This window comes from Ischnura elegans, chromosome 9 (genome assembly GCF_921293095.1).
Source record: "Ischnura elegans chromosome 9, ioIscEleg1.1, whole genome shotgun sequence".
NCBI lineage: Eukaryota > Metazoa > Arthropoda > Insecta > Odonata > Coenagrionidae > Ischnura > Ischnura elegans.
Window position 1 is genome coordinate 31,378,805 of NC_060254.1, and position 26,544 is coordinate 31,405,348.

The 26,544-nt window shown below is 36.2% G+C and overlaps 1 protein-coding gene across 5 annotated transcripts in view; it reads right to left on the bottom strand.

Moving 5' to 3' along the window:
* The window catches only part of LOC124165942 (band 4.1-like protein 4A), an 868,424-nt gene that overhangs the window by 48,983 nt on the left and 792,897 nt on the right, over positions 1 to 26,544 (bottom strand). For all 5 annotated transcript variants that reach the window (XM_046543480.1, XM_046543483.1, XM_046543479.1 and 2 more), the window contains exon 7: positions 343 to 463. In XM_046543480.1, the coding sequence (XP_046399436.1) occupies positions 343 to 463 (121 nt within the window). The remainder of the gene's footprint in view (positions 1 to 342; positions 464 to 26,544) is intronic.

Genomic DNA, 26,544 nt, shown 5'->3' on the forward strand with positions numbered 1-26,544 from the left:
ATTATCAATTTTGGATCATACTAATGCTATGGTGATGACTACATTTCCCGGAAGGAAGCTTAATAAGAAACGTGTCGTATACGGTGGTAAACAGACTTTCATACGAAAAATTTAATTTATCTACTAGCATTCCTGGAAAAGTAGTTTCCATAATTAACCACCAGAAAAATATAAAATAAAATCCTACTATACACTCTTTGGAAAAGTTAAATCTCTTAAATAATTTTAATTAATAATTGCACGAACAGATTCGCTGAATCTTTGAATTGATAAGTTATTCCAGATATTTCAAAACAATTCACCAACAGATTCCTGGAATTTCTCATCCATTAATATACTCACACTAATCCTTTGTGAAGCTCTGCAATTCTTGATTCCAGTTCCACCGTTTGATTGGAGAGAAATCTGAATTCAGACACGTAGCCCGGCGAATGTCGCCTTTGGTCGTAGTCTCCCAATTCAGCTGAAAATACAACGAGTCTACATTAATTATGCATCTAATTTCACCAAAAAGAAAAAAAATATCGAAAAAGTTATTTAAATCTAAGAATGAAATTATTACGATTTTCTGTAGAAGGGAAACAAACATAATCCATGTAATTACCAACCAAAATTATCAACACCGATAATTGATAAGGCTCCGAATACCTCATTGTTAGCAAGTAATATTACAACTTTCCCTAACAGTCAAAACTTCCTACATTGCGCAAATGATTTTTTCGACGTGCATCCATGTAAAAAATTCATATTTAATTATCTGTACTTACTGAAACATTAAAACGCTCACAGGTTGGAATAACTCGTGGCCTAGATTACTGATACCTTTTTCCCCAAATGCAAATCAGGGGATTTCAATGTGTTAACTTAGGAATCGAAAGAAAATAAAATACGCTACTATATTATAATAATTTATGGCTTCATGAGAATATCATAGAATTCCCTGCGAGTATATATAATCCCTATGCCGCATGAGCTCTTTAAAAACCTAATTTAATTCCAAGAAGTGTGATAGTAATGGAAAGATAGAATATTTTAGCCTAGAGAAGAAAGTACTGCTTGAAATATGCAAATTTGTTCGCAGTCGCGCTCACGGGTGCAACTTTATATGCATTAAGGATGATACCCAGTCTGATGTTTGCCTCAGAAGGTCATAGCTTGGTGATTTAGTTGGTAGCATATGCTGCGAGAGAATTCGAATACTGGCAAAGCAAAATGATTTATACATGGCGAATTTCATCGCTGGTGAATAAATATAACATAGAAGTAGTAATATTAATTTTTAAAGAGAGTTTATTTGAGTTCACTCACGAATATAACAGTCCCAATCATAGCTTACAAAATCATTTTTCCAACGAGGCCTTAGAATATTGGCTGAAAGCACATTCTTTCATTCAGCATTATCGACATACGACACTCCAGACACAGATGGCAGAGAATCAAAAATTCAAGCTGTCAGACGATAAATCACTCTTTACACTGCACGAGATCGCTGAGATATATAGAGACAAAACTCAAAGCGTTATTGGAGACCTCAAAAGGAATGCACAGAGGGAGACGCTAAGGGAAAACAAATCGTTCACTAAGCCCGTTCCCTTGACGACGTTTCTCATACTGAGACGATGATGACTAAAAAATATTTTTACACCAGCGCGCGCGGTACCACAAAGAAAGAATGCGAAAAAAATGAATAATTGGAAAAAATAAATTCCCCGGGTAGCTCGACTCGCTTTCCGATGCTGGTGCATTCCTTTGACGAGCGAATTCAATCGACGTTTATCAGTTAATGGAGTTTCTGTTTCATCGCCCCGTCCGACCACCCGTGCACCCTTAGAGTATTCACGATCGTTGGAAACCTCGTCACGTTCCCGAAAGAAAATCATTTCATTGATTGTCTCACGCCGAGAGTCGCTTTGATATCCAAATGCTCCTCTCAGCGAGTTGGGAGAGCTCGCTTGTTATTCTCTTTTCGCGGCTCTATAAACTCCTCCCTTTAGCCCCATCTCAAAGAAAACATGATGGGATACCCTATAAGCTGCCGTGGGTAAGAACGTGGGAACTGCAAATTCAAGATCCACCCTCTGTTAGTGCAGTGGTCGGGAAAATCATCCGTCCAAAGAGCCAAATATCAACAGTAGCTACGAGGTGGAAGTACAATTTAGGGACCATATGCTGAAAAATTTAACTATTATTAGACTGACTTTTTCCTCCTTTTACCTGACCAATATATTTTTAAAATCAAATTTTAATCTTGGTTCATGGGTCTTTAAATTGACAAGACATTCTTGCCGACACTTGGTTTTCGCTTTTTTCTTTTTCATTATAAGCCCTGATGATGGTTTTTAAATAAACCGAAAAGCAGGACAAATATTAATTTCAATTTAAAGACTAAATTGTTAAACATATAGCTATACTAACAATTTTGATTGCATTTATTTGAGTGAAATAAGGAAAGGAGCCAATAGTAACTATGGCCTAATGTGTCCTTTTGTGATTTTCGAACGATATACTAACGTGAAAAATATCGCTTATAGCCCGGTCAAATTAGCCAAAAAATGAAAGGTACCCTTACTTAAATTCCCAACAAGCTGAAAATTTAAAGGAACGTTAAGAATACCAGTCTTATGAAATCCTGAAAAGTTCCAATCGATTTCGTGAGTGCAAATATTACATTCAAGGTCTAAGGTCACAAAAATGTTTTTTTTTGCATGTTTTGGCCGAACGGTTAGTTTTACGATAAAAAGTGTTCGGCTAAAATTGAAGATCAGGAAATTACATAGTTATTATGGTACTTTTTTCTCTAAGATTTACCATATTCGAGAAAAAGCCATTCGAAAGTTAGACGGAGCCGTATTCTAAGTAATATGCATGACTATATCGTTACGCTCTCCGAACATTATTGCAGAGATCCATTTAACTTTCGTATGGCTTTTTCTCATGTATGGTAAATATTAGAAAAAAAAGGTACCATAATAACTATGTAGATAATTTCCTGATCTACAATTTTAGTTGAACACTTTTTATCGTAAAACTAACCGTGGGGCCAAAAAATTCAAAAAACTTATTTTTGTGACCTTTAACCTTGCATAAAATATTTTGAAAAAAACGGGATCGATGGGGACTTTTCAGGATTTAGTATGAGTTGTATCTCCAACGTTCCTGTAAATTTTCAGCTTGTTGGGAATATATGCAAAGGTCAATGTCTACTTTGACCGGGCTATTACAGCTAAATCTTATAAATTCGTAACGGTAAAGCAATAAATAAACTCATTCCGAGAATTTATAAATAAAAATAACCAGGCTTATAAACCTTCCCACTGGGTCTTTACTCGACTCTCATCAATAGTCTTCTTTTTACAGCGACAAAAAAAATAATGAATGACTACAAATCACCAGAGATTATGACGATAATAGGAGAGAATAAATGCAATCTTTACTTTAAATATATCCACGCGAGGAAATTTGCAGGGCTCCGCGCAGTATTACATGAAATGAAATGATGAAAAAGCTTTAATATAACCACCACGAAAAAACATCGTGACCCAGGAATTCCAGAATTCCGCTTTCGTACAAATGAGGTCGTTTTGGTGGAATACAATCCCCATCCATTTTTTCTTCTACCTAAACCAGAGACTATTTGAAAAATTTCATATTTTTCAATTCAGAAATATTATAAGAAAAGAATACACAGTGGCGCTGGATGAGTTAAGGCATGAATGTCTTTTTCAGGCAGAAAAGTAAGATTGAATACACGACTCCTAACATATTTCCACTGCATATCTATATCGCTTAAATAAATACCTGCTCTGAGCTTGGATGTGAACTTCAATTACGAAACATTCAGAGGAGATTTTCATATTCGAATAAATTTTAATTTTCGGTATTCCCTCACAGAAAATTTTGGTCTTACATTACACTGCTTCAAAATATGCTTATACGAATCGAAATAAATGCATATATCCTCCTGCTTAAATAAATAACCCTTTCTGCACATGATTTACCTGCCAAATATTTCAATGGTTACAAAATATACGCCGTAACCGAGTCCAGGGTCAACATGAATTATGAGACTAACTCGTAAAAATAGGTGTTCTCTGGGCCTTATTTTACTTCCTGTTAGATTAAATACTGAAAATATTTAAATATTTGCAGCGTTTTCACATTACGCTTACGCAAAATTACGCTCAAGTACGCACTGTTTAATTTAAGACACGGTCTCCGGCGTTACTTTGTGGAACTGTTTCATGTTAAAAATAATAAAAATACTTTGTTATATTCCACACTTTATTTCAAATGGTACGACCCGGGTTTCTGCATATCTGATGATAGCATGATATGCAGAAACCCGGGTCGTACCATTTGAAACAAAGTGTGGAATATAACAAAGTATTTTCATTATTTTTAACATACTTCTATTTCATGAAAAATGTCTCCAGTAGACATGAGCGAAAGTGGTAATGAGACTATAGAACTCATTGAACGTTTAGAATAATTGGATATTCGTGGATTGTCCTCAGTTAGCAAGTCATAATGAAAACATACGTCTAATTTATTTCGGCCTATTATCAAAAAAATATTTTTGGTGCTAAAAATCAGTGTCTCAAACACTTAATTCAAGTATCCAAGGGTAAAAAATTATATAAAACCCATCGCTATTACGACGTAACACATAAATTTGCGAAAATAATACCAGCAGAGGTAAGTCAAACTGTAATTAAATAACTAATTTTTAATTTAGAGAGTATGTTAGTTAAGTTAATCCCGCGAATACTATATATTAAATCCCATAAACATGTTTCTTTTTTAAGCGGCCAATTTCACACAAAAATTTAAACCAGTAAAAAATCTGACTGCTATGATCTTCTACTGTTAAGACAGATCTATAGCATTTCCTCCAAAATTTAAACATATAACTAGGATGGTTTACATGACAGTAGGAACCAAAATTATTACTCATTAGAAATCAATAGTTCACCTCAGCATGAAGTGATAAAGGAAAAAAGACCAAGGAAAATCACTGGATAGGCAAGAGGTTTTGAAAGCATCTTAAATTTTTTTCAGCTTTATTCTGCCTGTCAGGGAAAACGCGAAATTTCGTCAATGAGGCGACGAAAAAATAAATAAAAGGAATTTACACAGCCGGGGCCAAACCATTTGGTTCGCAATTAACACCGCTTGATCGGTGGTGGCACCTATTACGGCTCATTTAACGCATACTGGTGAAGGATTGGAGAGCCGAAAAAAAGACTCAAAAATGATTAAAAAATAACTTGAGCGTCGAGGGTCCTCAAGACCACTGTCATCTCCCTTTCTCCCCATCAACAACCGCTCTTTTTCACTCCATATATTATCACCATCCCCGCTTTGGGCCTTATTTTTTTTACCAACACCGTCGCTGACACGCGAAGTTTTAAACGGTAACTCGTTCGACCCTTCCCAGTCTATTGTTTTTCTCCGAAACCCATTTCGCTTCACCGCGGGCGGCGCTCACGTCGGCGACAAGCCAATCATCTGCCCGTCGCCCATACAAGTCCCCTCTCACCACCAGTTTCCCCTTTTCCACTCTCAACGCTTCAACCTCAGTCACTCTCTCTCTCTCCAGCCTGATGTGACGTTCACATTGCTGGGTATAATTAAGGTCAAATGTGAAGAATCAATGGAAATAGCCAAATGCTGTTCGGGACTTAAAGAGGCTCCATCGCGATTATGCAGCTTAAAACAAAAAATAAATTCGGGCTTTAAAAAGATGAATGAAAGACATGAATATTGCTTAAAATATGAGACTTAGATGGATGTGATTATCTCATGCTAAGTCTTTAATATATTTGAAGCTCACTAACTGAAGGCCGAGTTTAATAGTGTTATGCTGTTGTTCAACACACAACACTACATGTTGTTCTATTGTGATGTTTTGGTCTAAGATCTAGAACATTGTTATTCTTCTAAATTTCTAATCTAATATTTCATTCAACAGCAAAAGGAATATAAACTCCAGATTATGAAGATTTATCAATAAAGTCATGCTAATGTACCCCTTTCTCCAGCAACTGTGGCTAACTCCAACCTTAGTTCAATTAAGGCTTCGTATTCCTCCTTCAATTAGAAGATATCTACACCTATAATACGTTATTGACTTTAGAACATTTATCAAGCGAGGGGCTAGCATTTTTCTCCGCCAAAAATTTTGATTTATATCATACCAAAGATTTTTCTTTTATCAAAGCCACGTATCTGTAGTTGTTGTTACGTATGCATATCATTTCGACAAAGAACTGCCAAAGGTATACGCCAATTTTGAGTTTTAGGCTTGTTTGATGACGTCACTGCGAGTAATTTTGCCTCTTGAATGGTATGCGTATGAAAACAACGTCACTCAGTAAAAATATTGTTTAAATATTTGAAAAGAGTAATAAGAAAATTTATCAACCATAAAAAATGATGTTCAAGCCCTAGCTAAGCAAAATGAATTTAAAAATATTAACCTCCATGCACTTTCACCGCATAATAACCATCAAAATATTTATTTATTTAGTCCCAATATCTTTGTAAGTATCCCAAAAAACTCGTTAGTGGGGTCAAATGTACTAAATAAGTATTTTGATTCATTGATATTGACGATTATATCACCTTAATTGCATGATATTAATGCTGCGATATTTAATTTTTGTTAAAAAGGTAAATATTTTATTCCAGCAATACATTATCACTTCCTACCAGTGAGTGTAAATATTAATGGGTCTAAAAGGGAACATCTGCTCGTTGTAAGCAATGACACGATAAGGATCATCATCGACTTTCCATTCAGAATTTGCACTTCCTATGAAAGCGAAAATGGAAAACGCAAGGTGTCCGAAACCTGCCATTTCCTCCGCCAAAGTATTTCCCCAAAAGGGAGTAGAAAAAGTCTTCGGGTGAGGGCTCCGACTCATTCCCGTAAACAAAAGAAAAAGAAGTCGGAGAAATCGCAGAGTATCGTTCATCATGTATTTTACGCGTCTCCGTGGTTCTCCATATTGAGAAAGAGGACAAAAACGGAAGTGTTGAAAAGTATCGCTTTCTAGCGACTCGCGCACCTTTCAAGTCCTCTGTCGTAACTTTTCGAGGGTGCGCTCGGTTTCAGGTTGCATGATAATTGAGACAACGCTGTGTTGGCAAAAAACACGTCTGCGATTTTTTTAAAATGTTGCCGTGAATAAGGTCCTTCCGAGATACAAGAGCCACGACTTGTTGTCTACATTCTTACAAGTAACTGGCTACACCAGTAATGAGCAACATTTTAACAAGGTGGATGAAGGAGAGAAAAAATACTTTAAGCGTGCCAAAATAATTTATTCAATATAAAATAATATATAGTTTACAAAATTAATGAATATTTTTTACTATTTTTTCTAAAAGGTTGCAAGCATTTAGTGTCACTCCACATGACATGACAACATATAGGATAAGTCAAACAATGTGAGTCACTACTAATATAAAACAGAAGATATGAAAAAATGGGAAAATATGTATTTATTATTACAGATTTTATTCTTTTTTACTCGTTAGATTAGGAATATCGCCACGCTGGCTGTATAGCAAAATTTCCAATAGCCACATCTGGCCCGCGGGCCGTACCCCTATGAAAAAATTGTATAAACCTGTTTCAAATTTTTATACATTCTTATACATTGCCACAGGCACAATTAATCATCATATAGTACATGCGTATGTAAACTAAAAAAGGGGGTTCACCTATTCATCTCTTCAAGCCATCTCATTGATTAATACTAGTACCATAAAACAGTTAAAAAGTAGACCTGACTCACACTAGGCAATTGTCTTGCTTATCCTAAAAGCCTTAATACTTTTACTCTTTCTCTGACGACACGAGCTTACAAGTTCAACAAATACGCCTCATAAAATTACTGTAAAAAAAAACTCCATCACATAAAAACAGGACTAACCTATTTGCCAGTGCCACTCACAGTCGCTTCATTTTCATCTTGCCTACACAATGTCCGTTCACAACCGTACACTAACACATTTGGATGTCGATGAAACCGTTTCCCGACGCATCTGCCCCGAATTTACACTCTGGTTTAACGGCCGAGCCGATTCGGGGCGACAGGCAAGGGCAAAAAACCCATTCGGCCATGTCAAGAGAGCAGTGGGAAACAATAAAAAACGCAGATAAGTGGATGACTCTCGCCTTCTCCGATTGATATCCAAAATGAGAACACCTCGGGAGGATGCAAAAAAAAAGACTGCGAAGGACCTGACCATCTGGTCGTGAAATCTGGACGTGATGCTTTCTGCGGGGGAGTTTTGCAGGGCAAGGAGGTGAAAAGGCCGTTCAACTCCAATTTCATCAATTCCAAGCTTTTATAAATTTTAGGAGGCCTGAGCATAATTTCTTCTCATGTTGAATAAAAACTTTTGGGCTATGTCGCCGCGTCAATTTTTGGGTGGCCCCAACGTTTCCCCACCGATGATGGTCGCTTTTTAATGGGAATTTGTTGAAAGATTCCCTTGACCCGAATATTGATGCGGCGACATAGCCCTGAAGTTTTTATCTAACATGCTAAGTACCCGCGAAATTTTTAACGAAGAATACTTTTTTCTCAGGTTCACACCCTATAGAAGATAGTCTCAATTATTATTGGGCAATTCTAACCGGGCAATTATGACTACGATGGAGATGGACGTGGAAATAAGGCAAATCATCAGTTACACCGATAAAAGTATCAAATAATAAAATTTCACGATTATAAAAACAACAGCTTTTACGGAGGATTTTAAAATTAATAGGCAAACGACCTTTTTCAAATTCACAAAATTTAAAAAAATAAACAACTGAATATCAGTAGGCCTGAAGTATGACTAGGACTTCTTTTTAGGAAGCTCAAGTTTCAATGAAAAAAAGCTCTATAGCAGTTGCAAAAAAACATAGCGATGCGCAGAGTACCGAAAAAGGCATAATTAGCCTAAAAGAGAAACTGAAATCATTTCATTTGACAAACATTGCATAAATTCCCAGAATATGTGACCATGATACACAACTTTTTATGAGAATTGCATTTGTATTCTGGTTCATGAATGTGTTCTTGTATAAAAAAATGATGGACAAATTCTGCTTCATTCAACACTTTTTTCAGGGCTGGATTAGATTTTGCAAACGGAATTTAATTACAAGCATATATAAATGCCACCTGCTTCGCTATAAAATTCATGTGTGAAATATTGATACGCCCGAAGTCAGGTCGTTACAACTGAAACGATTAAAAATGTGTCCGACGAGGCCGATTAATGGCGCAGACCAGAGGAATACAGGAATGGTTGCCTTATCGGAGATGAAAAAGTATTTAACTGTAAATTTATTTGGCAAGTATAAGTTATTAGAGATTCACTTTTTAAAACTTGGATGCATAGAAGCCACAAAAATGAAAAGAACTAAACTACCCTAGGATTCAAATTACGGAAGTATACAACTCACTGGCATTAATTAAAACCAAATAAAAGAAATACTACGTTATGACAAACGAAAATAAGCGAACGTTTGGAATTTGACATTAACGATTAATTACGCTAGAAGGCCATGCGATAAAGTAATCACTCTATCATGCAATAAAATAATCATGCTAAGGACCAGATTTATTCCGTTAACTACTTGACTACGTTGAGCCGTCATTTTAGTACGAGTAGCAAAGAACTATGATGGAAGTTTTACTGGACTGGCAGATAATTAGTCATTTCATGGTTCCCCGGGATGTGAAACACGGAAGCATGCAACTCACTGATGCAATTGATACCATTGCTTTTTCATTAAAATTAGCAACTATTAATTTATCTTCAAAAGGGAAAATTTATTAAACCTGGTATAAAACCTATTTATATCATACACTAAAAGAAATGGTTCGCATGAAAATGTTAACTTCGATAATGTTTGGAAAATTTCAGTTTATGTACACCAACTCCAGCAATGGAATGTATTTATTTACGGAAGTCAATCTCTAAAGCTCCGAATTATTTGTATTTTGATAATGTAAACAGTTATGCAGTAAATATACATTATAATTATATGATTATAAATATATTTACTAAAGGTCATCATTTTCATACTAAACATATTTCACTTCTGTTACTTTTATATTGGACAAGTCGCTACTAATTATCCTACTGCTAAATGGTAACTGGTCGGTCCAACCTACTATCATACTTTGGCTCAAGCTACACCGATAGGAGCCAATTTACGATGATCTCTCTATAATGGGCTTTCCAGAAATCTTATAGTCCTGAAAGGACAATCTCAGGTAGTTCTGCAGTATCTATGCGCACATTCCATTTCACTCAAAATATTTAAACTCGTCAGCTTCCCTTTCTGATTTTTAATAGTATTCTTTATGGGTATTTTGATTATCCCTCTTTTGACGGGCACATTGAATTTTTAAAATAATTGAAAAATAAAGGAAACCAGTATCTCGGTAAATCGAAAATTATGCAATGTTCGGTTGTAAGCACATAAGAAATAAAAAACTAATGTTTACCAGCAAGAAGACTCTCAAGATGATTTAGTGAAGGTTAAGCCTGAATCACACGATCATTTTTTTTCGTCGCGAAAGTGATCACTATCGCGATTTCTGCGCAAAATGATCGTCGGCGGCAATTGTTTTTCGCGATCGCGATGAGGATTCCCATCGCTATTTTCCATCACTCGTCCGGTCGCTTTTTCCGTCGCTAAAACCGTCCCTAAAACCCCATAATAGCTGATCAGAACGCATGACCGTATGGTGTGATTGCAGCGCAACGTTTGACAATTGTGGGAACGACATAAATAAACAAACAAGCTATATAATTTCGTGATGTGGGTCCTATGACAACGAGCTGTGATATTGGAAATGATGCGAAAAGCGACGGTGGGAGTGACCGTGTGATTCAGAAAAATGATCACTAGAGCGATTGCTTTTCGCGACGGGAAAAGTGATCTCGATAGTGATCACTTTCGCGACGAAAAAAAATGATCGTGTGATTCAGGCTCTATCCCATTATTGAAACATTATATTAGCCATGGCGAATGCTTACTAAATATATGGTACCTCAATGTTGTTGTAACTAAAAGCAACTGAAAAAATAATTGCGCATGAAAAAATATAAGGTTTCAAAACCCGTAAATAACAGAGTAATTAAAATCTTATATTCCTCCTAACTATGATTCCTAATGTGGTAATGAAAATTTACGTTGCAAATGAACAGGAATATTCATCCAATTAAAAAATTTTTTAAGACGTAACGAATGGTGAACTCTCGCAGAAAGAAAGCACTCAAATATGTCAAAATAACCGATATTCACATGAAAAAAATAAATGGACGGAATAGCAAAGAACACTTCTGCTGAAATGCGCCGAGAGGCAAAACTGCGAGAAATACTTATAAGAGAAAGGTGCAGTTCATCTCTGGAGGAGAGGTAAAGTGAACTTCTTCACGTTAATATTCACCATCTGAGCCAAGAACGAGTTGACGCAACACTTTTTCTTCGAAATTTTCTCTCTCCCTGCCAACCGAGCCATACAAAAGTCCGAGCTTTTCCCCGATGCTATCGGAGAGGACGAAGCGAGAATCTCTTTTCACCAAGTGTGGCCAACCCCTCTCGGGTGAAAAAGCCTACCGTTTAAAAAGTCCATGCATGGGAAAACTACCGCTTGCGAACCAACTCGGAGAGACGTTGTAAGCCGCGCACGGCTCGGTATATGTTTGCGAACGAGTGCGGGCCTTGCACCCGGCAGAATTCATTGAATAGCTGCATCTACGTACGTGGAGGCGTGTTTTTGGGGAACTTGTGTTCTCAGCGGGATTGGTACGACGCCGGAGCCGGCTCGGTCGCTGAATGGGTTTGAGTTTTCATTGCAGCCCCGACCCCGGCAGTCCGCCGCGCGCTATCTCATTTTACTATCGCGCTGACGAATGCTGCGTACGGACGACGCACACCGATGCCGGTGGTTCTCATTTGCGACGATAGAGAGCGCGCGCGGAACTCAATGCGCTCTCATTCAGGCGGTGCACGTGAATCTACGTCCGGGGTGCACGGTGCGACCGCATAGTGATGCGGGGAAGCAAGAAGAGATAAAAATCACCCATCCAGAGCGGGATTAAGTCTTTTTTTTGTTTTCAGGAGCGAAGAAGGAGGAGAAAACATTCCGTTAAAAAATACCCAACCCTCAAAAATGCAATTGCGGAAAGTAATTGTGCAAGAAAAACTTCTCTCACAATGATGTGAAGAATGTTAAATACGTTTCCAAAAGAACTGAGTATGAAATACTCACAACGCGGAATTTCGAATAAAATAACTATTCATCTTTTGGAGGTAAACGAGGAAGTTTCAATTCATTTTCAGCAAGAATGCCGAATGCGAATAATTTTAATTATATTGTCGCCATACCAACCGAAGTACTACAATAACAAATGTCAACACAGGTTTGAATGAAATACAAGTTTTCGATTTCAGGTAGGAACAGTGTAACGTGCCTTGCTATAAAGATTTTGGAGAGAAAATAAAGATGGCCATTATGAAAACCAATATAATTCAGCAACTCTCCAGAGCACTATTTCACCGTCAGTTTGCACTGTTCCAATTTTAGGAAAACATCAGATATCGCAGTTCAAATACAGCTACCTACATCACTAAATGTTGGTGAAAGATTGCTCTTCCCTTAAGAGAAGCCAAGTATCAAAATGTAATTTCCGATTAGGTTTGCACTAATTACTTCCTATACAACTTTCAGACTTTCATTTGATAAGAGACTAAAAAAATATCCACTCTAATTCATTCAAATTAATCAGAAATTTACAAAAATATTTCAACGCTTCAAACATGAGTTACAAATCCCCAGTCTTAAAGAAAAATAATACAGAAAGCGGACGTTAAAAATCTTCTATTACGTCTAAATTCAGAACTAAGGGATAATTAATTAGGTTAATAGATTTGTAGGGCAAGGGTGCCTAGCACAACCCTACAGGAACATATCCAATTTTTTGAGTTGGTACACTCAAGCCTGCTCCACAGAGTACGAAATATGTATCTGTAACGACATTTAATTTCACTAACGGCAGTCTGAATATGTCACGACCCACCTCTTAACCTCAATTTCACTTGGACACAGACGGTGGATGGAGTAGACTTCATATCCCTCGTTTACTTCATTCATTTTTTTTATTTTACACGCCGTCGTACTTATTCTGCTGACGAACCAATTAGCTGAGCTATCGTTTTTCCACCTCGAGCCTGTAGCCTGGCTTGTACCTACTTAATGACAAGTCTCCACGACAGGTCCTGTTACCTTTCGTCATTATTTGTATAAGGAGGAGAGCGAAGCATTTATGCTACCACACACTTGACAGCTTGACTAAAATGCTGAGTATCTGTGAATTAGAGTTACGAAGGAGTGAATTAGAGCAGTTGATGCAAGTGTAAAGACTCATTTGATGATGGGATGATAAGACGCTTGTAGCCATGGCAGATCATTATTAACATAAGGATAAAAACAATGGTCGAGGGAAATTAAAAGTACTAATAAACGCTATAAAAATGTGGCAAAGTAGGTCAAAACAGCCAAGAGCACTTCTAATAGTTTCGGACTTAAATAATAACACTTCCACTCACGACTTTTCCGCGAATGCAAAACAAAATTGAACAAAAAAATACGCATTTATGTCGCAAAATACGGCTTATTAACAAATAACAGGATTTAAACCAATGAGAGCTACCTGCATATTGAATTCTAAAAGTTGCATTTTCACGCTAAAGTACATCAAAGTTTTTGCATATAAATACATTTAATCGAGCTCTGTAACCCAATTTTCAACCACAGCTGTTTGAATTCACATTTTACAAATTGTTTTGTCTACAAAAATGAATCCATAAAATGGTTCCATGCATATTCTTGTAATAACAACCATGTAAAATCTTTTTCCTTCTTTCACCCCAGAAACAAATACTTTAAAATGCGTATGTTGACCTAGAATACATTCTGGGAAGTTATCCTGTCCATCTTACCATATTTTGCATTTAAAGAATTGGATGATATGGACAGTGCCTTGATAAATGTTTACCATTTACATTATTAGGAATGATCTTTAAGAAAAATTTCAATGTGTTAAATAAATAGACCGAAGCCATTGCATAGCCAACACCAAACTAAATCTGAAGATAAATTTTCACGACACTTGATATAAATACCACTTCAGTATTCTCGAATTTAGATTTAATTAAATTAAAACGAGCTAAGCCACAGAGGAATTTTCGGAATTCAACATATTCCATCGCCTGGGAATAATAGCAAACAGTTCAAATAATGGTAAATTACCCGCTAACAGATTTCATCGGATTCAATAGAATATCCAAGGCATGAAGATATTAAATTCCTAAAGGTAGACAGCATTTAAGTTTTTTTCATTTAATCGACCTCAACTCGATATAACTGAAGTGGTTTATTTATTACCAACTTCTTTACTCACTGTACCTGCGGAGTTTTAATTACGAGCTTAGACTTATTTTTCTTCTATTCATCGTTCAAAATGACCCACATTCTTCACCGAGACGTAAAATAATGTCGTAGAAAATTATGCGACCTGTATTGCAAAGGAAGACTATCAGTTTTCCTTTCAGTAGAATTCATGAGAGATCTTTAGCAGTTTGAGTACGCTATAATCACCATATGTTTACCTTTGCATTCGCAACCAATTCAGGTAGTGAATTATAAAGCTCCATTATATGCAACTGGAAACAGTTTCTAAAAAAATTAAATGCAAATCTCTAACCTTTAAACCTCAATTATGAGTATCAATGCGTTTTATTTATCGTATTTCTTAAAAATTCAATGCCTCATTTACAAATACCTATAAAAAATGATTTGACTCTCAATGAACTACAGCGTCATTATACATTCATATCTCAAGAGGTTTTGACTCTCCTGGTGCTACATTTTATTATTTACTGAGGTCGAGTGTCTGGATATGTATTGCATTTGAATACGAGGTCAAATATTTTTTCTCATTTCAAGACTACTACCTTGTAACTCTGATCGTTTATATTGACATGTCATGCTTTGTATACAGATAAAATGAAAAACTAGGCATTTATAAACACGCGATAGGTAAGTAAAATACGCAATGAAGGCTAGCACGGAATATATTTCCCATAGAGATAATTTACGAAGACATTATCGGATATATTTCATCATAAAAATCTGCCTTAATGAAGCTAATATTACAGCTAAAAATAATTATTACTTTTTAAACAGTTGTATAAATAGAATAAAAAGTTTCAATGTTATAAGTAACTACAATTACAGTTATTCTTTACACAACTTATTGAAAATTTAAGAAAATATCGAAAAGAATATAAATTGTAACATATTTTAAAGGTGCATTTAAAAATAGAGTTTTTTTATCAAATAATTACTTGCTTACGTTTATTATAAATGCTACATTTCAAATGAATAAGTGTTGCTCATTTTAATTGCTACATTGAAAATGAAGATTTTTTGTTACTCTTTATACGACGATGTTTACCGTGATATTGTCGTAAAGCGCAGAATAATGGGAGTGAACATTCCTTACAGAAAAAATTAGTGAATATTTGTGTTTATATTCACTGTAGTATATATAACTATAGCTTGGTAGCAATAGTTATACTTATAAAAGTGAAACAATTACTAGGAAACCTTTTCCTAAACGTTATCCAAACCAGTGACTCAGATACTTCTACACGCTCAACAATCCATCTCTGCCCTTTTCAAAGTAGTTCATCCCACAAAAACTGGGTGAAGGTTCGGAATGTTAATTAAAATATTTTTTAAACACTCTTTTCTCGTATAGCAAAGCATCTGTCGCGCGGGGAAGCCAACGCTCGCGGCTTGCAACAGCGAAGCTTTTAACTCCTCCATTCAGAATATATTCCTTCACATCCTTCCCACATTCCTCTCCGCGCTTAACTTTCTTCGGGCAAGAACAGCGACCCCCCGTCGCGGAAACAAGACAGCTGAAGTTCGTCTCAAATATCCCCCGGCCACTTCCATCTTTATGCTTTAAGCTTAGTCATCTCTAATCATTCCGGGAGATTTCTCATCCTCGGAACTCGGAGCGCGGAACATATGCAACCTGCAGACATTTTACGCGCGGCTCATTGTATAAGCTACCGGGGGTTCTTCTTCCCGGCTTGACGTCTTCTTTGAGCTTTTGATTTATAATTCTGGAGTCGGGTCAGCTTTTACGAATCCACCGCTCCGGCTGTATCTTCTGAGGATACCAAAGAAAAATGTTTTCCAGAATCATATTACATTTAGGGAATTGAAAAGAGTAGATATTGTTGAGTACTCATTGCACCACAAAATGCATGAGTATGACTTCTTATTTCTAGTATTACCGCAAGAGCCGACCTATGAATTCCTCACTGTCCGTCGTAACATCATTTCACAAATACCACGTGATGATAACAAAGAAATAAGAAAAAATTACACCAGGTGCATAAGAGCCGAATGAAAAATACTGAAAAAAATTGCAAAAAACAATGATAAAATATAGTGGATATAAAAAAATGAGAAAAGGCTATGACCATTGGAAAGAGAGGATTTTAATTTAGTAAAGTGCGGCAAAAAAAGACATGCTGGCTAAAAACCGGGCGCGAAAAAATTAATGAAAGGTTAAAATACTGATGGCATCTTATGATGTCACCCGCCACGTATGGAAGCCACTCGTGACATCTTATGATGCCATCCACTTGGAACGTGTTAAATGGACGTTATAACCCCGTTCACAACAGATTAACTTCAGTTAAATAGGTGTAATAAGGTGAAGAACCGTAGAGAAAAGCGGCGCCTGGATGACAACAACTTAAAATGACGTAACCCGAGTTGGGATGGACATTAGTTGGAAACGACAAAAACATCTTGGAAGTAGCCAATAGCAAGTAAAATTGTCATATTTGAATTATTCAAAGTCACCTTAATTCGATTTTACGATTGATATACAGTATGAAATTTGATTGATGTTATATTTCACCTATAGGTTTGGGTGACATTTAAGCCAAGTCACTCGAAGTTAACTTGTTGTGAACTTATTCTCAACCGGTCTTTTTGAGACGGATTACTGAACTGAAGCATTGGTAATGGTTAACACAGTCTACCTTACCAATTTGTTAGATTTTATTGAGAAGTCGACAGTTTTAATCCCAGAACCAAATCTTTCTATTTTCACTCCGATAACTATGGGTCATTGATATTGGTAACAGAGGCACATTATTCGTGAGACATAGAGAATTATTGGCATTTATGTGATTGAAAGCGGGCTAAAGCGGGCTTGTAGAAACTAAAACCGAAGAGAAAGAAAGTTATTTTTGACAAAAGATCAGGACAAAGTGGTTCCGGTATACACACACATTCAAACATCTGTACTTAATCTATCCAATTTAAGCCCGCAATGAAAATGTAATTTTGAAATACGACTATAAACACTTTAGGCACTTTGCTAAAGCTTGATTTAAAAAATCTAGATCAAAATACAATTTCCGTAAAAATATAGCCTTAAAGCACGACTACAAATACTTCATCCGCTTCTTTAAAGCTTAATTTTAAAAAAATTTACACCAAAATACAATGTCCGTAGAAAAATCTAAAATTTCCCATAAAAAATTATCACAACGCTCAAGCACTCAAAAAACGTTTCCCCTGCAAACTATTTCGAGAAAATAAAGAATTCCGACTAACGCTTAAAATGCTCGAGTTTTCATTTTCACCTTCGTGCATAAAAAAAATTGGACGAAATGAATTTCCACGGTTGGGTAAATAATTCCGTTTCCATGGCCCCGTGAGAGTGACGAATGGCAGACTTCGTTCTAGACACGTCTCTCGGCGACATTTCAACGAGCGAGACGAAGTAATAATTTGTCCCTCAGATCCTGGAATCCATTTAAATCAAACGCTCAAATTTGCCCTCTTTAGCTGGAACGGAGAGCGGGTGTTAGTTAGGGAGTTATCCTTCCTATTTGTATACGAAGTGAGTCATGCCTCCGATTACACTGAACAGCAAATGAAAACTTTTTTGTCACAAATCGAACATAAATAGATGGGATCGACTTCATTTTGGGGTGCGGAATTCAGCGGTGGAATAAGTTCTTCTTCATCCCGTCACTATATCATGAATACATCAAAATATGAAACAATTCCGGAAACATTAACGGAAATATTGACAAATATCAAAAAGATAAAGAGACACACATTAGAACTTTTACGTCGCTTCTGTTTGTGAATGTATATGAATATGAAATCAATCGAATGTTTAAATGAGCTCAAGTATCACCGTCTCCTTAATCATAATACCATTGAGTCATCAAAAATTATTCGGGGTACTTCAATTATAATTTTTGGCAATTCATAAAAAATAAAAAATAAACAACCATTGAAGTAAAATTAACGGTAGCTAGCGAAATAAAAAAATAACAATTTTACCTCCTTAAAAATCAAAAATTTTACGTATTAAATGAACTTTTTAAAAGGTAGATTGGGACAGTTTGCAAAAAAGTACACATTAAACGATACGTGACATTCCTGACGCGAATTGCAGCTGAAAAGTGTTATCGCGCCGAGCTTATCCACTTTCGTTTTTCCCATCTCCTCGTCGTCTGCACCACTGAAATGCACCTGTCAGTTACGGACATTCTTCCGGACAATGCCTCCGCAATCCGAGCGTTAATCCATCATTTTAATTCTTTCCTCCCCATGCACCCTGTTTTGTCCCTTCTATTTCAACAGCTCCACATGAGGTCTCCCTCTTTACATCCTCCGTGGCTGACATAACGCTAAAAAAATCTCTATCAATTCAACGGTAACACAGGACACTATTCTTAGGCTAGATACAATGCCGTCAAATAAATTTCTTAGAGAAACATCTGTTAGGCTAGATCACCTAAAGCAAGGATCTTCAACCCGCAGTCCCTAGGCCGCATGCGGCCCGCCGGTTAATTCCTTTCGGCCCCTAGAGGGTAAAGAAAAGATTGTGCTGCGCCAGACATTATAAAATACAAATCGACACACTCGTCAAAAATCGCATTGATTGATTGAACTTTGTAACCAATAAAGATTAGTGCACTTTAAAATTATGTTTTTAAATTTTTTTGATGTGTCGGTAAAGTGACGTGGAGCATGTGAAATCGATTTTTGGCCCTTCCATTAAAATAGGTTGAAGACACCTGACCTAAGGAATGAGATACAATTACGTTATCACCTAAAACCCATACGATTAGTATCAAATAATAATAATTACATTGAACTGAATCAGAATGTATTTAAATCGGCATTTCGGTTCTACTTTAAAAAGTAAAACAATTATGCAAGGACCTTGGATCTGGCCTTCGTTTTCATTTCCTCCGCCCAAATTCATGCAGCGATTATAGGTAAATTATAGGTATTTTTCCAAACCTTCTGTTTTCAAGAGGATACCTAATACTATTGATGATTATCTTGTGTGATATCTCCTCTCTGGTGATATGCAGTACGATGTGGCGGGAATTCTTAATTTTAGTTAAGTGAAACTTTGCAATATTTCCACAGGAACTTTCGAACAATGTGCACCTGATAATGTTGTTGCTACAAAAAAGTACAATGTACACCTGATAACTTTACTGATACAACAAAACGCGTCGTGTTCGAATAAATCCAATAGATATATTGTAATTTTTCATTTAACTGACTCAAGATGACGTTGTGTAAAGGTTTCCATCCAAAAAAAGGTTAATTAAATAAGAAAGAAAGGGTTTCAACGCAAGGGAAACGTTTCTCAGGATTAGGAAGCGGATAATCATGATAATCCGAGGAACGGAGGGTAAGGAATTCTTCCGCTTGGAAACACTGATTTCCACCTTCTAAACCCTCCTGGCTCCACCCTCTTAAGCCCCCAACCCATTTCTGTTCATTTCTACCAGTCGTAATTTTCTTGCCGTCTCCCCTTCCCCCACCCTCACAACTCTTGATCCATTCCGCGGTGTTTATCTTGGAGGTCTCTCGAATAATATTTTCCATCCCCGATTCTTTTCCCAGATTTTGTTTTCTCTGCTTATTGGGGTCGTTCGTAAGTTTCGAAAGATAAGCTAAATGAAATAGGATATCGAGAGTGACTCCACACGATTTAAGATTTCCAGAGTTAGGCGTTTTTGAATCAGCCATTTACTGAAACAAATAACATCGTTTTCTTATATTTTTAAAGTTCATAGTCCATTTAGAGTCCACATATGAGAAAATGCGTTCCTCAATTCCACATTAAAATACCCGAATCAATTCAAGTGAAAGCAAACTTTTCTCGTCGTGTTTTTACTTTACGACAGGAATAATTGGTTGAATTATTTAAGAATAAAAAGAAGTAAATAGAAAATTGAATTAGAAAAAAATAGAAGGTGCCTAGGAGGTGATCTAAGAAACGGTTTCAGAGCTTATGAAAGAGTTATTCTTGTAGACTTATTCCATTTTAAACAGTGTCTTATAAATGTGAAATACCATTGTCAAAAAAGTAGCACCACGCCCGATGACAACAAAAAACTATTTTTTTGGATACTTCTCGGATGAGCAATAGCTTGAAATATGTTTCACCTACAAAGGACGAAACGGGAAAACATGGTTTAGTAAAATTCATCTATTCTTCTCGAGTGCAAGAACTGTGACTCCAATCGCGAATTGAGGGTTTATTTCGTTATCTGAATAAATCATATGGAAAAATATGTGTGCAAAAATAATGAAACATTCATTTAAATACGTTCATTATCCACTTTGTTTCAGGAATGAAAGAGTTTCAAATAAGAATGGTATTTCTGTCTTATTTACTTATCACACTCACATTATTCATACTAAGAGATTACAAATTACCATCGCTGACTGATAAAGAGAGTTAAATATCCATAATACAGAAAAATAAATTTGTTGAATTATATAATTTCCTTAAGGTAGTCGACATAAACCATGTCAGCAGTAGCAAAGTTTTCCATATGATTTGCTCGAGAGGAAATAATATTTGAAAAAGATAGTATAGCGCGCCTACTCACTTATGATGGAAACAATAATTTAGCGTATGGTTGCCAGTCTCATTAATGAAATATGCTATCATTACCTGATTTCACTAGTTTTATGAAAAATCTTATCAACAGCTAATTTGTTTGTACCCCTTCATTGGCCAATTCATCGTTATCCAAATACGATAGATTCAACTAAAAAGATTTAATATTCCACATCTCCTTCCGTAAGTGCTACTAGGGAATGGTCACAGAATGAGAACAGAATGAAAAGATAAACTAAAGATGACGTTGCTAGGCGGGGGAATGAAAATGCTTTAGCGTTATTTCACCAGAAACCTTGGAGTGGCTGGGCGACCCCAGAATTGAGGAGGGGTGGTTGAGGAGACAGAGCTTTAGAATTCATGGGTGATGGTATAAAAAATAAATTTTATAAAACAAAAAATAAAAACTCTGAGATAACGGCCATTGTACGGAAACAAAAAATTAGGAAACGGTATGTTGGAAAGAAAAAAAAACAGGACTTTTCAAAATTGCTTGAACAGTGGCACGCTATAGTTAGCAGCCTCAATGGGTTTCAGATACAACGCGCTCCCTTGGCAGAAAACTCAAGTTTCCTTCTTCTTGAAAGCAACTGTGACGCTCTTTTAACCTTCCATCACCTTTTTCACCACCCAGTAGTGCAAAAGTAATAAAAATCGATGTGGAAAGGCAAAAATCTTAAGTTAGCTTAATTTTATACCTCCATGCAGAGATTACACGGATTTTCATCATCAATTCACGCATACCGTTCAATTTTTACTTAAAATATATTTCATACACGTTTCAAGGCAGAAAATCAAAGCTTAGAATATTTTCGGAATATAGAAGGGAAATACAATTAAATAAACCAGCAATACGGAAATAATAATTAATCTTTAGAAAAAGCGAAGTCCTTTTAAGTTGTGTACTCCATAAGTACGTGAAAATTCGATTTATATTATAAAAGTGGTATCATACCGTTATTTTACAAAAATACAATGAGTATCCACATTAAATTTTCCCAAATATAACATATTTATCTTAACAGAGACACGATAAAATTGAAGATGTCTCGAGATGTCACGCGACCAAGATGTGAAATGTACGGCAACCACATATTATTGCATCATTGCTTCACAATTAAATCTTTTCATAAGCGATATTTGAGCATAATGTTTTTGCATGATTTTTAGATTCATTTCAAAGGTAACCCAGACTGCGCAATTTTGTATTCCTACATAACAAGGAATGTGATTCCACCATGGGAAAGTTAGGAAAAATATTGAAATATGAGACAATAAAGTTTATACTATACAATTTTCTCCAATTCAGTTTATAGAGTAAAAAAATAAACAGCACTTTGAGGAAATATTTTCATTTAAAGTCAAATATAATAAAAAAGTGGAATACGAATCTAACGCTTTAAATAAAACTTCTATCATGTAACAAGGTCTCTACGTGGGATCTCAAGTTTGCCAACACATCTATCTACGCCTGAAGGGAGAAAAGGATCAACGACGGTATCAATGACTATAGTCATATAATCAACCTGACCCCGACCCAATGCATGCAAACATGAAATCAAGTATCCTAAAATTCTTTGAATAACCAATAACGCAGATTTTGTCAGGCAAATGCAGAGAAAAGTGTGTTCCATTAATCTGAAAACATTTTTCCATACATAGATGCAATGTGAGGTTTAAAAACAACAAATAAAGGTGATAGAATTTTTTCTCCATCAGGTTATCAAATCGCTGCCCATTTACTTTTATACTCACTTCTTTAAACCCTCAATCAAATCTATGATCGTATTTTCATTCTTCTTACGAGATTCAAAACCTGATAAATGAGAACAATTTTTTACTCCAAGAAGATATTTGGGTTGATATCAACAAAGTTTAACTTCTTTTTTCAGGCCTTCATTTTGACAACAAATCCTTGAGGAATATTACATCAATAACGATTTGAATTTGCTCCTTATAAATGCAAATCTTCAAGGAAATTAGATTCACTTTTATCAACTCTTAAACTCTTAAAAAGGCGTGAGAGAACTCAACAATCTCTCAAAATTACTCGTTCTCTATGTCACTTGAGAGATTAGATGAGATGTTTTTTTGCCAAATTCAAGCTAACAAATTAAGTATTCATGTTAAAAGCCCTTCGCCTTGCATGAGTTACTACTTACGAGTATATATCAATCAATGCTTATGCTCCTGTGTTATAGGTGGAGGAGTATATCATAATATTTCGCTTACTTGAGGACACTGAATGCGAAACTTAAACATAAAATAAATATGCAGAGGCTTTTTTAAATGCGAACAATGGTTCTAGGTATAAAAAATACATGAAAGCAAAAATATTCATAACATAAGAGTATTTGTCCAAGCTCTGGGAATTTCAATAAAAGAAAATTCCGAGTATAAAGAAGAATTTTTTGCCATAGAGCCAAATATTAATCAAAAGATGCAAGTCATACATTTCAGCTTCAAAAGCTATATCAAAATTCGACCATTTTAAACGAGTGGTTCACTAAGGAATAACCAGAAAAGCTTTTACATCCATTTTTTGAAGCAATACAAAAAACAACAATCGAGCTCTCACCATGATTACACATCCATGCCCAGAAACTAAGACACGTCCTCTTTTATAAGAGTTTTGATTTTTTTACTGAATACTGATTTCAGAAAAATGCTCTTTTCCTGAAGCTTAACATTTACTACAAGTATTGTATCCAATTATATAATGACTTCTTGGCAAAGCGTGGATCTCATATAAACCAAAGACTGTTTTTCCTAATATATCTGTTACTAAACTAACGACATAGCAACTGTAATGATTGCGGAGAAATTGCGATGTTTATTTACAGAAGAACATAAGTTTTGATATTTTATTTGAGCTTTCTGAATGATAACATGATCACATACGGTATCTGGTGAAGCAACCCAATTTAATAGGGCAATCATCATAAACAAGTTTCCTCCACTGATTTCGAGTAAAAGGAACAATAAGGGTAATTACAATAAAAAGTTTCCTCCTCTGAGTAAAAGAAACAATAAACTCCAATGCAAGGGCGTTGGAAATGACAGACATTGAGTCAATGGGCAATAAATTACTAATGACACAGTACGATTGATCATCCTAAAGTCATTACTCGATCCATTCTACGAGCTTAACGTCAATTTTAATTCTTTAATTAGTTTCCTAGGGGGAAGCTACCAAAGGTTAGAGCGGGTTAACCGGGTGAATTGTTGGCGCGATAGATTGGCCGGGACAATGAGCCTTTGAGACGTCACGATCGAAGGGAAATAAAGCAATCCGGTCGAGGCGAAGATGGCGTAAGACGAATGGGAGCAGCCGGGGTTAAAACCTAACAGGGGAGCAAACCTTTAATGAAGGAGTCCTGACACGAAGCAGCGAGGAGGGACGGCTGTCTCACTCTCTTTCACCCTTACTCTCTCTCTCTCTCCCTCTTGGGACAACACGGGGTCCTTTATCTCTCACCGTTTCCTGCCATAATGCACCTCTCACTCCTCTCCGCCTACCACCGGGTCGTCCATCCGCCAAGAGTCATTCCACTCGCGGGGGTAGTAGTCGCCGCTTCTTGCACGGCGGACTCTTCGGAAGACGGGCGGGAAAATCCAAGGTGGATTAACCTCTCTCTTCTTAAGATCAATCCCAAACCTCTTTTGTTTTCTTAAGTCTTACATCTCCTTATAAGACGACGCTCCCGCTTGTCAGGTCTGTTTCCCTCATGAGTATACTTGGATATAAATGCTGTTGTGACAAATAGTAAGCACTTAATTCCTTGAGCAAAAATAGTTATGATTATTAACGTCTAGGAGTATATACTTAATTCCTTTTGAATAAATAGCAATGATGATTAACGCATCGGAATATAGATCTAAGAATGATATGCAAAATTATTTGCCAAACTTTCGATATATTTTCTGTGCCTTCTTCAGGACTATGAATGAATATGATTGCGTTAAATTTTTACGTGAAGGCATGAAAGATTATTACAAAATATGTCTAAACGTAGGGAAATAATTTTGCATATCATTCATAGATATCTACACCGCGACGTTGATAAACATTAATAAATTGAGATCAAGAATAAGAAATAGAAATAGATAATAGTTACGATGAATATAATTGCAATAAAACATAAGAAATATTACTGATCTTCATCTTAAGATGGTACAATTCTTTTCAGCTACTGCGTAAATCTCCTTTTTGGCTAGAAAAAATAGCTTGAAGAATTATGACGCTTTACCTCTTAAAGCCTGGGTCGGTGTATGTTTGATTATGGAGTGAAAAATTACATAGTTTTTAATCTTAAATAGATTATATAGATATGGTAGATTTGTTTTCTACCATGATTGAAAAATTCCACAAGAAAAAACCTGAATCTATTGTTTTCATGCTTAAAAATTGTTGAAAAACAAAAACATAATAGGGTGGTTTCCTATTCTTTTTAATGCCTAAATCGAAAGATTACTCCTGGAGTACGTATTTCACGCTTTTAGATTTTTATATGATGATATCTATTTTTCGCGATTACATGAAAAGTGAAAATTTTCAAGCGCGCGTAAACGCGACGCGTAAGTATGAATGCTGGGAAAATCCCGTGTGACGTCGTTCTGGTTCTCGCTGCCGCAAGTGAGGTGACCTTGGGGCGAGGCTTTGAGCGCTGATACGACGCAGGATGCTAGCAGGTAGCAGAGTACACTGCTAGCTGGTAGCGCTTGGCTTAAATAACGATTATTAATACCTTATCAAACGAAGGAAACTTTCCGATCTTAGGCAGTTTTAATAGGTGATTATTAAGACATGTTTCCCCGAGCTCTGTGCCTCATGCATGCATTGGTATTCTCAGACGATCTAAAACTCCTATCTTCTCGTATAGAAACTAGGTCCCTGTGACGTCACGTGGAGTGGCATCGCATGATCGCATCGCCAATCTGGCCTTTTTCAAATGAGGATAAAATTGACCACTGCCATTAGCCTAAACTGGAATTTCTAAAACCTAAAAAAATTGTATATTATGAATACACTAATGGTGGGTAACGAATCGCAATCAATTTCTTTCGTTTTCTTTGATGAAGGAAACTACCCTATTTAATTCGAAGATTTGTCAAAATGCTCGAAATTAACGTTAAAATGAACAATTTGCTGAAGGGCATGCAATTATTCAGCCTTGCATTAGAATATATTGAAACTTTGAATGGCGCCACCGTCATACGTAAGGTATGAAAAGCAAAATTGTGATCCTCTACAGAGATACGACGCTTTTCACCGAGGTGACGTACCTCTTTTAGGATTTCTCCACCTTCTTTTGTTTTCTTCGTCTTATTCTTCAGTTTTCTCTGTCTCTTTATCCTACCCAGCATGCACTTCTCTCTTTCGAGCGCTCTCTCTTCGACCCTCTTCGCGTTAATTGCGTCCAAGGGTCAATTCCCCTAGTCCTCGACACTGGCTCCATCCTCTTCCTTCACATTGGT